The sequence below is a fragment of the Notolepis coatsorum genome (assembly GCF_963971535.1).
Source record: "Notolepis coatsorum genome assembly, chromosome: 7".
Classification (NCBI taxonomy): Eukaryota; Metazoa; Chordata; class Actinopteri; order Aulopiformes; family Paralepididae; genus Notolepis; species Notolepis coatsorum.
In genome coordinates, this window is record NC_140171.1 from 33,370,106 (window position 1) to 33,383,685 (window position 13,580).

Genomic DNA, 13,580 nt, shown 5'->3' on the forward strand with positions numbered 1-13,580 from the left:
AGGAGGAGGAGGGGTGCGGGGGGTACCTCCTGCCAGGTGAGATCTGAGTGACAGGTGGGTACAGAGGGTGGAGTCTATTCCTATCTCTACGACGACCCCTGGCGTGAATCCATCGCACGACCCAATGGGTGACCTTACCACCCCGTCAAAGGGGATTACTTTATGTGGGCTGAAAAGATGTTTGTATGTGTGTGTGTGTGTGTGTGTGTGTGTGTGTGTGTGTGTGTGTGTGTGTGTGTGTGTGTGTGTGTGTGTGTGTGTGTGTGTGTGTGTGTGTGTGTGTGTGTGTGTGTGTGTGTGTGTATGTGTGTGCGTGTCTAGATGGATGGATAGATAGCACTCTGGGCAAGGGGGAAATATATATATTATTTTATTTTTTATTTTAAGACTTTTAATAATAAAGTTCATCATTGGCAAGAATAGCATAAATCTGATCAAAACGGTATGTTGAAAGTTGATAACATTGTGTCGATGTTGAAACATAGCACCAACAGACCTACATTGATGTTAGCTTAATTAGTTCAAATCTAACAGTGCTGACACTCACACTAACGACGTTAGCGATAAGACAAAGATTTCTCCCAACTCATATTTCTGATTCATCACATTATACTGTTCTCTGGCTGTGCTAGAACTACTTTACATTTACTGTACATTTAGTCATTTAGCTGATGATTTTACAAATTGTGAACAATAAGTCAGCAGGAGGGGAACACCTCTGGCTGCTAAGGGTAAGTGGTATTGTCCGTCAAACAGTGTTGAACTTGAGTGTTACACTCTGAGTGCATAGTAGTATAGACATAGTATCATAGTACATAGTAGATAGTAGTATAGACATAGTCGTAAAGTAGATGGTAGTAAAAACAGTACTTTTTTATAAAAAAAAATTATTTCAGATATTCAAGATTCAAGATTCAAGAGGTTTATTTGTCACATACATACCAGGGCATACAGTGAATGCGGGTGGTCATGCCCGCATCGATTGCACAATAATACTAATAATAAAATAGACATAAAAAAACAGGTAATAAGAAGACATAAGATGTGCATGATAAAAATAGACATGCTAAATTCCTGAGAAGGCACTGGGTCATATGTACACTACTATACAATATACAGTTTTAACTCTGTCATTATGCTATACTTACTATATCTAAACTATACTATACAAGAACCACATCGGTTCTTTCCTTTAAAGTGACATTTCCATTTAGTTTAAAGTGACATTTTGTTTAAAGCGATTGTTTAAAGTGATTGCAGCATGTGTGTTGTGTGTGTATGTGTGTGCTCATGTGTACTTGTGTGTGGAGAGTTCAGTGTTCAGTGTTCTGATGGCCTGGGGAAAGAAGCTGAGCCGTAGTTCTTGTTGCGTGTGTATGTAGGCGCTTGCCTGACCGCAGCAGCTTGAACAGGCTGTTGTTGGGGTGGTGGGGGTCTTTCATTATCCAGCAGGCACTGGATTTGCACCTGCTGTTATATAATTCCTGCAGGGGTGGTAGTGCAATACCCGTAGTACGCTCTGCTGAGCGCACCACTCTCTGGAGGGCCTTCCTGTCCTGTGCCGTGCTGTTTCCAAACCAGGCAGTGATGTTTCCAGTCAGAATGCTCTCTACAGCCCCGGAATAGAAGGAGTGGAGTATCTTCCCCGATACTCTGAACTTCCTTAACTGCTGTTTCGCCTTTTTTACCACAGAATCTATGTGTGTTGGCCTGTCACTCAGAAAGTCCAGGATCCAGGCGCTCATGGCGGTGCTCAGACCCAGATCGGTCAGCTTGTCAACCAGTCTGGTGGGGACTATGGTGTTGAAAGCTGAACTATAGTCAATGAACAGCAATCTCACATAGCCCCCCTTCTGACTGTCAAGGTGAGATAGGGTGTTGTGTAGTACTTGGGAGACCGCGTCGTCAGTGGACCTGTTTGTCCTGTATGCAAACTGCAATGGGTCCATGTTACTAGGGAGGGAGGCACAGATGTGGTCCTTGACCAGCCTCTCAAAGCATTTCATGACCACAGAGGTGACTGCCACCGGTCTGTAGTCATTTAGGCCTGCTGGGGAGGAGTTTTTGGTACAGGGATTATAGTGGACACCTTGAAGCAGGCAGGGACCACGGACTCGGCCAGGGATAGATTGAATATAGGTGTGAACACCTGGGCCAGCTAATTTGCACAGGAGTTTTCGTCCTGTTATCCCATCTGGGCCTGCAGCTTTCCTAGTATTCACGCCCATAAACGCTCTTCTCACGCTGTGTTCCGTCAATGAGAGAGTGTGTTCGGATGAACCCCCCCCCGTCTCCATCTTATTCGCATATCCCGATTAGCCGTTTAGCAGCCCGCACTTCTTTGCGTAGCCTATAAGCTGTTGCCTTATACTCGTAGCATATTTCCCGATGCTCGGCCCGAGTTGTAAGCAGCGGTACGAGCATTCAGGGCCACTCGGATGGAGTTGTCAACCCACGGTTTCTGATTTGGAAAAACCTGCACCTTCTTCGTGAGGACAATAGTGTCAGTTAACGTTGCTATAAAGCTGACCACCACATCCGCATATTCACTGACGTCACTGGAGCTCGACCGGAGCATGTCCCAGTCGACGTCATCCAGTGCGTCTTGTAGCGTGGCCTCTGAGCTCTCGGACCACTGCTTCACCTCTTGCGACACAACAGCCTCACGGGCTCTTTGTTTGTATCCGGGCATGAGAAAGATGGCGTTGTGATCGGATTTACCTAGTGGTGGAGCCGGTACTGCCTTATAGCCCTTCTTGAAAGGGGTGTAACAGTGATCTAGCGTATTCCCTCCCCTAGTGGTGCATGTAATGTGTTGGTAGAAGTTTGATTGAAGAGGTGTGTTTTTACTCAACAGTGGAAAATTGTGCGGGTTTCAACTGTCCTGACTGTGGTGGGAAGTTTGTTTTACCATTGAGGACAAAGAATAGCCTGCTTCGCTTTGATGACCCCCCAGGAGCCCGGATAGGAATGGCCAGAAGATGTGGAGCATAGGGGTCTTGAGGGTGTGTAGTTAGAGACCATTGACCGGAGGTAGGAGGGAGATGTTCACTTCATTACACGGTATGCCAGATCAAGAACCTTGAAGTGGATTCGTGCAGCAATGGGAAGCCAGTGCAACTCTCTGAAAAGTGGGGTGATGTGGGCTGACTTTGGTAGATCGGAGATCAGGTGGGCCGCTGTGTTCTGTATGAGTTGAAGGGCCTTGGTGGCGCAAGCTAGCAGTCAGCTAGCAGAGATTGCAGACAATTTCAGACAACACACACCAACTCTAGTGAGAGAAGCACAGGCTCAAATAAATGCAGATGCCTTCTAGACGTGGCCCTAGTGCTTCAGTGTTCAGCACCAAAGAAAGGGGATGTGCGTAACATCTATTACAAACTTCTAACCTAGTGCTTCAAAGACCACAAGTTCTGACACTTTCAATGTCTTATTAACCATTGAAAGATATGACTGGTTTTTGTTATGATTATAACAGGATAAGTATGTATGTAAACACCTTTAATTCAGGCAAAGTGGTGTTTAGTCTTTTACACCGAAGGTGTCTGGACAGACACATTTCACATGCATTTATACAGTGGTACAGTAGGTGTTTAGGCAAGGTTATAGCTTGCCGGGGACAGCCCTATGGTGACCAGAGATAGGTGCCAGGCAACAGGCAACAACCTTTGATAATGCGGTGGGCCTTTTCTTTGGGAGAAAGTGGAAAGACAGAGAGACAGAGCGACTTGAACAGAGCTCAAGGTCGGATAGCATTCCTGAAAAAAATAACAACCACGCTCAGAGAGAGAGACGGGGAGCAACATTTTTAAGATAACGAACCGACAGAAAAGCTATGGGCTTTTCCGGTCGAAGTCAGTCGAGTTCTGACAGAGCAGAGAACAACAGCGGAGAGAGAACAACGGCCCTCCTGATGGAGGGCTGGGGGAGGGGAGAGAGCGAGCTAGAGAGAGTGGATGACGAGAGAGAATGAGACAGATAGATACCGGTAGATCTTTTCTTAGACTTTTGTTTTTCCTCCTTCATTTCATTCTACATGAAAATCTCTGTTTATGTAAATAAACTATTTTGATATACAGTCCGATGAAGTGTTCGATTGTTCGAAAATGCACCAGGGAAGAGATAGGGTCTCAGCCAGTAAGCCGTGGGAGTACGGAATTCCACCACAAACAATTGCCTCAATGAAAAACAACACAATGCAGAGATAGAGATGGAACGGACAAAGGCTGATAACAATCCATGACCACAATAACTCATTTTGAGCCAGAGACCTTCAAAGACTTGGATCTGTGCAGCATATACAGTATATAGTACACACAAACAAAGGTACATGCATGCACACAGTCACGCACATACATGGATACTGTACAGACGGTAAACAGATGCCTGGCTGTTTGATATGCAAGCTTGTTACGAGGTTCAGTGATCGAATGGGCAGGGAACTCGACAGCCTGTCAGACTGACCATGTTCTGCATGGATGTGCCGGCAGGCGTCGCGGTCAGCACCAGCATCCTCCAGCTCCTCAGCTCTGATCTTCTTTACTAAAGCCCTCAGCTGGTCTTCCTATCTCTTCTTCTGTCCTCCTGCCAAGTTGGCAGTCATGGTGTCACTGGGCTTTTAATACTTGGGGCAAGTGATGTTGGGGCATACTGATGACTTGGACGAGCCACCGCAACTGGTACTGGTACTGGTGCTGTTACTGGTGCTGGTACTGGTACTGGTGCTGGTACTGGTGCTGGTGCTGTTACTGGTGCTGTAAAATCAGACATTCCCATCAACATTCCGAGTTGTGGTGAATGCAGAAAGGGAAGTAATCAAGCCATTGGGGACCTGCATGGGCGCAATGCATTTGTTCAAAGTGACGTTCAATCTGACTTTCCATATCTACCGTATCAACCTTCCTCCTATCTGTTACTGAATAAACGATGAGAGAGGTGGGGGGCGTAGGAGGTGGTCTGTGTGAGCGAGAGAGAAGGCATGTGGATAAGCAGATCGTTGAAAAGCAGATTGTTGTGGACAATTCCAATGGTTCTATATTTAGACTCAAGGTTCTCTATTTCTTTCTTTCTTTCTTTCTTTCTTTCTTTCTTTCTTTCTTTCTTTCTTTCTTTCTTTCTTTCTTTCTTTCTTTCTTTCTTTCTTTCTTTCTTTCTTTCTTTCTTTCTTTCTTTCTTTCTTTCTTTCTTTCTTTCTTTCTTTCTTTCTTTCTTTCTTTCTTTTTTCTCTCTCTCTATCTCTATCTCTATCAGTCTCTTCCCCCTCTCCCTTTCTCTCTCTCACACACACACACACTCTCTTCATCCATCTCCCTCACCCCTCATCTCCCTTTTTACTTCTTCACTCTATACGCCTCCCATTTCCCTCTCCCTTTTCTCTCGCCTCCCTCTTCATCCCCTCACCCTCTCTTTACATTCACCTATAACTACCCTCTCCCTTTCTCTCTCCCCCCCCAGTACCCCCTCCTCTCTCCCTCCTTCTCTCTCCCCCAGTGACTCCTCCCCCATTCTCTTCCTGCAGCCCTATAATAACACAGACGGAGGCCCCAGTAAGAGCTGTTTTCCTGGCTGGGCTGGAGGAGGACCCTCCCCATAACCAAACAGGAGCCAAGTTCCCTTTACCTTCACCCCTGCCCACATTGGACCAGGCCAGGCCAGGCCAGAAACAACAAGGTCTGATGAAGGTCGACAGACCAAAACAACACCCATGTTTATAGATTAGTATTAATACGCGGAATGTTTTTTTTAACAGGAGAAGGCGTCACGCCTTGTCCTGCTATACTGCACCTACAGTGTCTAGTGTTTCAAGGTGGCACCTCTTTCTCTCTACTTGTTAGAGTATGGTGGTCTCTCGCTCCAGGCCAGAAACAATGAAATAGACAGATGAAGTCAGAACAAGCCTATACACTGACCTAACCTACTCCACTCATCCAGTTTATACACTGTAAAAAAAAGGCTGTCATTTTCCACACATCCGGGATAAGCCATATTGATAGAATCTCCAATAGAATAAAATGCTGTGTCACCGGTGTGCTTTTCCTTGCCTAAGTGGAAGTGACAGCTTCTGCTGAAAGGTAATTGCTTTGGCCAATAAGGTTGAGTGGAGGAGCCACTTAGGCTTTTAACCCTTTCACTACCACACTACAGAAGGTTAACCTTTCACTACCACACAACAGACAGTTAACCTTTCACTACCACACTACAGAGACGGTTAACCTTTCACTACCACACCATCTGTAGTGTGGTAGTGAAAGGGTTAACCTTCTGTAGTGTGGTTGTGAAAGGGTTAACCCTTTGTTGTGTGGCAGTGAAAGGGTTAACCGTCTGTAGTGTGGTAGTGAAAGGGTTAACCTTCTGTAGTGTGGTTGTGAAAGAGGTAACCCTTTGTCATGTGGCAGTGAAAGGGTTAACCATTTGGTAGTTAGCCCATGTCACCCCACTTCTTAGGGACCTGCACTGGTTCCCCATTGCCGCACGAATCTACTTCAAGGCCCTCGACCTGGCATATCGTGCGGCGAAGGGAGCGGCTCTCGCCTACCTCCGGTCAATGGTCTCTAACTACACACCCTCAAGACCCCTACGCTCTGCATCTTCTGGCCGCCTCAGACCTACTCCAGTACTCCTATCCGAGCCCCGGGACGGTCATCAAAGAGAAGCCGCCTATTCTTGGTCCTTGCCCCACAATGGTGGAACGAACTTCCCACCACAGTTAGGACAGCCGAAACTGGTCCAATATTTCGTCGTCGACTAAAGACACACTTCAATCAATATCTGAAATGAAAAAAAATTATGAAAAAAAGAACTAACTAATCTTACTGTCATGCACTTGTCCTAATATACTAACCTACACTGTAGCACTCAACACTTTGATGAACATTGTTGCTCAGCTGATGGAGTTGTGCCCTTCCTGATGACTTGTCGTACAGAACTTGTAAGTCGCTTTGGATAAAAGCGTCAGCTAAATGACAAAATGTAAATGTTAAATGTAGTGTGGTAGTGAAATGGTTAATCTGTCTCGACCAGTGGTGGAGGAAGAACACAGTTCCTTTACTTAAGTAGAAATACCCAGGCAAAATAGTACTCTGCTAAAAGTAAAAGTCCTCCATTCAAAATCCAACAAGATCCAGTACAATGATGTTTTAATTCAGTCATAAATTGCTGATTGTGGAATGTTGTAATTTTGTCACGAGTATAATTTTTTCACCCTCTCTGAGCACAGCCAACTCTCTGTAGGCTGAGGAGACGGGGCTCACTAGACACTATAGAGAGGTCCCTCCCCTTCCACTAACCACCATTTGACCCTGATATTGGAAAACAAATATGCACAGTAGTCAACGGCGAGAGACAAATATATATATATTTATCCCGTTAGAATTGTGCCATGAATTACACATATGACATTTGTCAATTTAAAAGATAATTTTGCAACTCAAGAAAGTTGATTGATTTGTAAGTTAGCTAAGATTAGCTAACATTATCGAAAGCTTTTGATGCTATACCGTCAGGTTAGCTAGCTGGCGATTATACTTTTGAATTGATAAACATCATGTGTAATTCATGGCACAATTCAAACAGGATAAAAAATGTATTTCACTACCCTTCATATCTTTTTCCGAAATAGGGTCCCATGGTGGTCCCAAGGGGATTGTTAAGAGCAGGCAACTGCACCTCCTCATCCATCACGCTCAACATAGGGGCCCCCCAGGGCTGTGTTCTGAGCCCCCTCCTCTACTCCCTGTACACACATGACTGCGTAGCACAGCGGAACAACAACACCATCATCAAATTTGCTGATGACACAGTAGTGGTGGGCCTAATCTCTGCCAACGACGAAAGGGCCTACCTGGAAGAGGTAGAGAACCTGTCACAGTGGTGTCAGGAGAACTGCCTCTCCCTGAACGTCAGCAAAACAAAAGAGATGATTGTGGACTTCAGGAGGTCGGGGGTCAAGGACTACAGCCCCCTCAGCATCGACGGGGCACCGGTTGAGAGAGTGAACAGTTTCAAGTACCTCGGAGCCCACATATCTGAGGATTTGACATGGACCACACACATTGACAGTGTTGTGAAGAAGGCACGACAACGCCTCTACTTCCTCAGGCGCCTAAGGAAGTTCCAAGTCAGTCAGAAGATCCTTAGGAACTTCTACTCATGTACAATAGAGAGCATCCTGACTGGCAACATCACCTCCTGGTTTGGGAATAGCACTGCACAAGACCGTAGCAGACTACAAAAAGTGACACGTTCAGCCGAACGCACAATTGGAGGGGGGCTCCCCACCCTCCAGAACATTTACAACAAGCGGTGCAAGGGGAAGGCTAAGAGAATTATTAAGGACTCAAGCCACCCGAACAACTGCCTCTTTGAACTGCTGCGGTCAGGCAAGCGATACCGGAGTCTTAAGGCGAGCACAGAAAGACTCAGAAGAAGCTTCTATCCCCAGGCCATCAGGCTGCTAAACGAACAATAAACACTATGCAACAACCATCAAATGCACACAGCACACACACCCACACGCACACACTCACTTAAACAAACAACACACTGCAGCACCCACTCTCCACACTTTAGATCACACAAACACACTTTATATTTATTGATAAAGGATTTGCACTACAACTCGTACACCTACTGTAAATTGTACCTAAATTGCACCTCATCCTATTTCTGCCTTGCACTATATAGTATTGTATATTAGTACACTACACAGTATTGTATATTATATGGTAACTCAGTTATGTCTATTCTGCATCGAACATTGTACATATGTCTATACTGAACACTGTGACCTCATTTTTTTACTTCTAATTTACATGCTATACTATGTTATTTTATTTCATACTTATCTTGTCTTGCACAGTCTCTGGAGCGTAACAGTAAGAAGCATTTTGTATAAAAGTATTCTGTACTTCTGTATGACAACTATTAAAGAAACTTGAAACTTGAAACTTGAAGCACTGTGTCCTCTCAGCTAGATGTGACTGATGGGCCAATCAGACATAGTGGGGTTGATTGATGAGCCAATCAGAGAGAGTGGGATCGATTGATGGGCCAATCAGTGTAACCCATGTAGCATATATTATTATGTAATATATTCAAGGAAGTAGATTGGATATCTGAAATGGCTTGGTTTTGTTGATATCCAGGGGGATTACGATCAAAGGGCTTTAGTCATACTTTCACAACAACAGTTCTAACATTTTGGGTAATTTTACATCAACACACTGTATAGTCAAGTTAGACCGCGCTCACAAGTTCTAACACTGGGTGCTGTAATCCCATAAAGTTCAGTATATCAAAAAGCAGGGTAGCCGGACCAGCACTCTCAGGTTCAATGTTTTTAATGGCAGCCTGAATAGATAGCAGACATGTTTCGGACAATGTCCTTCTTCAGTGATATGGCTGCCATTAAAAACATTGAACCTGAGAGTGCTGGTCCGGCTACCCTGCTTTTTGATATACATCAACACACTGTACATTCTGTTAAAGGATGCAGCAAAATTGAAAAACATGCATTTCATTGTAGTGAATCTTTATGTAAAAGTAGAAAAGTATTTGATATTGAATGTACTTGAGTAACCAAAGTAAAAGTACATATTATATATGCCACTCTTGTATTTCAGTGCTTGAGAGTATGCAACCCTTGATCCATTGACCTCTAAAGGTTCGACTTAAATGTGGTCCAGTTATATTTCATGCTGGCACCCCATCTTGCTTCACATATTGGACTACGCTCTGGCCAGTCAGCACACACTGAAAGATGTTTCAATCAAGCACCTATCACTAACCAGGCCTACACACCCCACCTGACCAGGGCTACACACCCCACCTGACCAGGGCTACACACCCCACCTGCAGCATATAAACAGCTGCAGTGCCGTAAATCTCCATCCCTCGCTCTGTCACTCTGAAAAGTTAAGCTCAGAGGCACCTTAAGGCTACAGAGAATGACGACTCGCAGAGAAGAAGAGAGGTTTCCGCATACTAAACATCCCTTTTCAGGGCCACACCACAGAAGATCTGCTACCAGCCCAGAAGTGCGGAGGAACAGAGCCTTCATCCCACCGGTGTCAAAATAATTCTTATTAAAATAAAGCTGGTTACATATTTCCAAAGATGTCGTCACTTTTGTTGTGTTGTTCATATGATGCAGAGAGTGACATACAGCGTGAACAGAAAGAATTGGACATCTTTCAAATAAAAAATAAATTAAAAGAAAAAAATAAATTGCCTTTCTACTCCCATCCCCCAATTTAGTCATTATGCCAATTCCCTTCTGGTTGTTGCGCTGCTCTACTGCCAGTCTGGGGAGGGTGTAGACTACCACATGCCTCCTCCGATACATGTGGAATTGCCAGCCACTTCTGTTCACCTGACAGCTAGGAATCTCACTGGTAGAGCATAACTGAGGTTCACAATATCTCCCCCAGATCCCCTCCCTGCTGAATAGGCACCGAGACCGACCGGTGGTCAAAACCGACAAGTGTTCCTTTATTAATCCCCTTGGGGAAATTCAGGCGTCATAGGAAAGAAAGATAATAATAATAATAATAATAATAGTAATAGGGTAGAACATAGTGATAATAGCAATAGTGATAATAGTATTGGTAGCATGGTGATACATAACTTTTACCATGGTCAATTATTTATTCCGTTTTACAGGTATCATACCACCATGATAATAAACTCATGACTGCCATCAAGGCCATAATTCAACCATGCCACTCTAGGCTTTCTATGGCATACATTACATAGTCCCGACTACATATGTTACTTGATCTCTCAAATATAAGCTGTGGCCCACCAACTAACACCACGTTCACCTTTTTGGAGGGCAGAATAGAGAGCAGTCAGTGGTGGTGGTCTAGATGGAGATAAGGTGGACCAAGGCCAATATTAACACTGAGCACAACTCTTGCACGTGCCCTGCAGCAAGTAGGGGGGGGGGCATAGAGAGAGAATGAGAGGGAGGTGTTATGTACCATGCGAGAGAAAGCATATGTATGCGTTTGATTGATTGATTGAAAATTGTATTAACAGATTGCAGAATGGGTACAATACAGTACGGCTCAATACACACAATTGTTAAGGGTATGCAGACCAGAGAAAGACTTTCGTCTTGTTTACATCAGGGTCCCCCATTTTCAATTCATCATAACATATATGACATACAGATAGACAGTACTGCTACATCTATACAGTACTGTTTGTGATACAAAAAGAGTCTAAAAAAGAGAGTATATACATTTGACGAAGAAACGGTACAGAAACTATATACATTCGAGGGGGAGGAAACTGTACAAGTGACTTGTGAGTGTGTGTGTGTGTGTGTGTGTGTGTGCATGTGTTTTAAATAAATGGGGTGTTTACAGGGACAGTGCGTGGTGCGCCTTACATTTAAATTAGTAGATGGACGGTTGACATGTGTATCTTAATCTATGTATGGGACTATGAAAGTATAATTGTTGACCTAGCTTTAGTTTGCTTATGTCACCTGGATGTTCATAAAAAATAGAATAGAATAGAATAGAATAGAGTATCGCAGAATATAATAATAATAACAGATGTATTTATAGCTGAGCTATAGGCAATAGCTGCTACGGGGCATGAGAGGAAATCAAGCTGCCAGCAGCGGCTGCTTAAGGAACTACAGCAGCAAGTCAAAGGAGGGGGAGAAAGGAAGTTCTCCAAAAGTTTTTTTTCCCTGGAAATATTCTAGAGGAGCTCCGTTAGATTCCAGAGAGAACGGGGATCTCGGCTAAAAAGCTGGGGGGGGGAATAGATAACGGTATACAAAGTTCGCACTTTTTCGCTTTCTCACATGAAAACCGTCAAAACGGACGCGGTAGTTTTTCTCCCCAGACTGAGAGAACTTATACCATCAGGGGCGATGAGATGATGTGAGTGAGCTATGCCTTGTCGAAATGGACAGACTTTATCCAAGCGAAAACATGGCGTCTGCGTCCCGAAGTTTGGATTTTTTTCCAGTCTCCTTTTCACACTGTGTTGCCTGGAGGCGTGGGGCTCCAGCCCGCTGCACGGGGACAGCGGCAGGCACTGCGGCCCCTGTCCCGTTAATTGTACCTGTTCGCATGTGGTGGGACCCCAGCTATCCTGTGTCGTCAACTGTTCTAACATCGGTCTGGAAAGGGCACCAGCGGCGGTCGACATACCGCTGTCCACTAACGTGCTGTAAGTACAGTAGCCCACGGGTCGCTCCAGTGACGCGCAGAGAGCGAGATGCGAGCGCACTACTCGGGGCCGTTTAGGCCATATACCGTCATACTCACCCTACTCTCAAGCATCTCTAGGCCTGTGTCTTATTCCCCGGCGTGGTGCCTCTCACCTTGCCTCTCTCTCTGCACAGATTGTTGTTGCTGCTGCTGTTGTTTCTGCCCTATCGATATATAGGCCATCTGTTTACAAAGACATTGGAAAAATATGCATTCTGGAAATCTTGACTTATTTTATTAGCTTGACAAATTAACTTGTCTTCTTGACTTGGCTCAATTTTATGCCATGCAGTACCACTGCCTCAATTGGCTATTTTTGTCGAATAATATACAGTGTGTGTGTGTGTGTGTGTGTGTGTGCGTGCACGTGTGTGTGTGCATGTGTGTGTGTGAGTGTGTGTGTGCATGCATGTGTGTGAGTGTGTGTGTGTGTGCATGCATGTGTGTGTGTGTGTATGTGCATGTGTGTGTGCGTGTATGTGTGTGCATGCATGTGTGTGCGTGCGTGTGTGTGTGCCTCTCTGTGTGTGTGCCTCAACATCATAGTTGATGGAGCATGTCCTACTATAGCCAGCTCTGACAGTAGCTAGTATCTGTGGCGCAGATCTGACTGCAGCATAGCGCATGTGAAGAAAGAACATTGTGTTCTGCGCTGACGGACGCACATGTTATCAATTATTTATTTCCCACCAACGTAAAGGTTTTACATTTCAGAATCGAATCCATGCATTTGTTTTAAACACTTTGCAAGATTAACAATCTTGCAAATCACGGCTCTCATATTCTCAAGTCTTTTCAAAAGTTAATTATGGTGTGTTGCACTTGGATTACCCGGCAAAGAACAACAAATCACTGCTTTGTGAGTGACAGATGATCCATTGTATCTTCTGTTTACTAAATGGTTAACCAATTTCTATGGGCCTAAGCTAAGTATGCCGTTAGTCTCAATCAGCAACCAGAATCACTTTCTGCGTTCATAGCCACAGGTGAAAGCTCCGAGAGTCGAGACAGATGCTCTTGTAAATCTCGGAGAATTGCATTAGTCAAACAATGTAACGCATTGCTCCGGTTAAATCAAAAGATCCACAAATATATAATTCACAATTAGTTGACATTTAATTGCATTTGCGTGAGAGTGAATAGGGACTGCCTGCGGTGAGAGGGATGCTATCGCTAAGTGCAGTGGCGTTGTTTCAGTAAAAGCAAGGAGGGAGTGAGGGGGGGGGGGGGGGGGGGTAGCTGAAGTGGGGGATTCCTCCCCTTTTTTGTCAAATCAATTCTGCAATAGTCACTTTTGGTGAGTTGTTTCTATACAATTCACTTATATGACATTTAGGTATGACACAGGAC

General features: G+C 44.6%; 1 protein-coding gene across 1 annotated transcript in view; it reads left to right on the forward strand.

Annotated features, from left to right (window-relative positions):
- The first annotated feature begins 11,870 nt into the window (after positions 1-11,870).
- pkd1a (polycystic kidney disease 1a) overlaps positions 11,871-13,580 on the forward strand; it is a 228,555-nt gene continuing 226,845 nt past the window's right edge. Inside the window, 1 exon segment of the mRNA XM_084318240.1 lies at positions 11,871-12,189. Coding sequence (XP_084174366.1) covers positions 11,909-12,189 — 281 coding nt within the window. The 5' untranslated portion in view covers positions 11,871-11,908.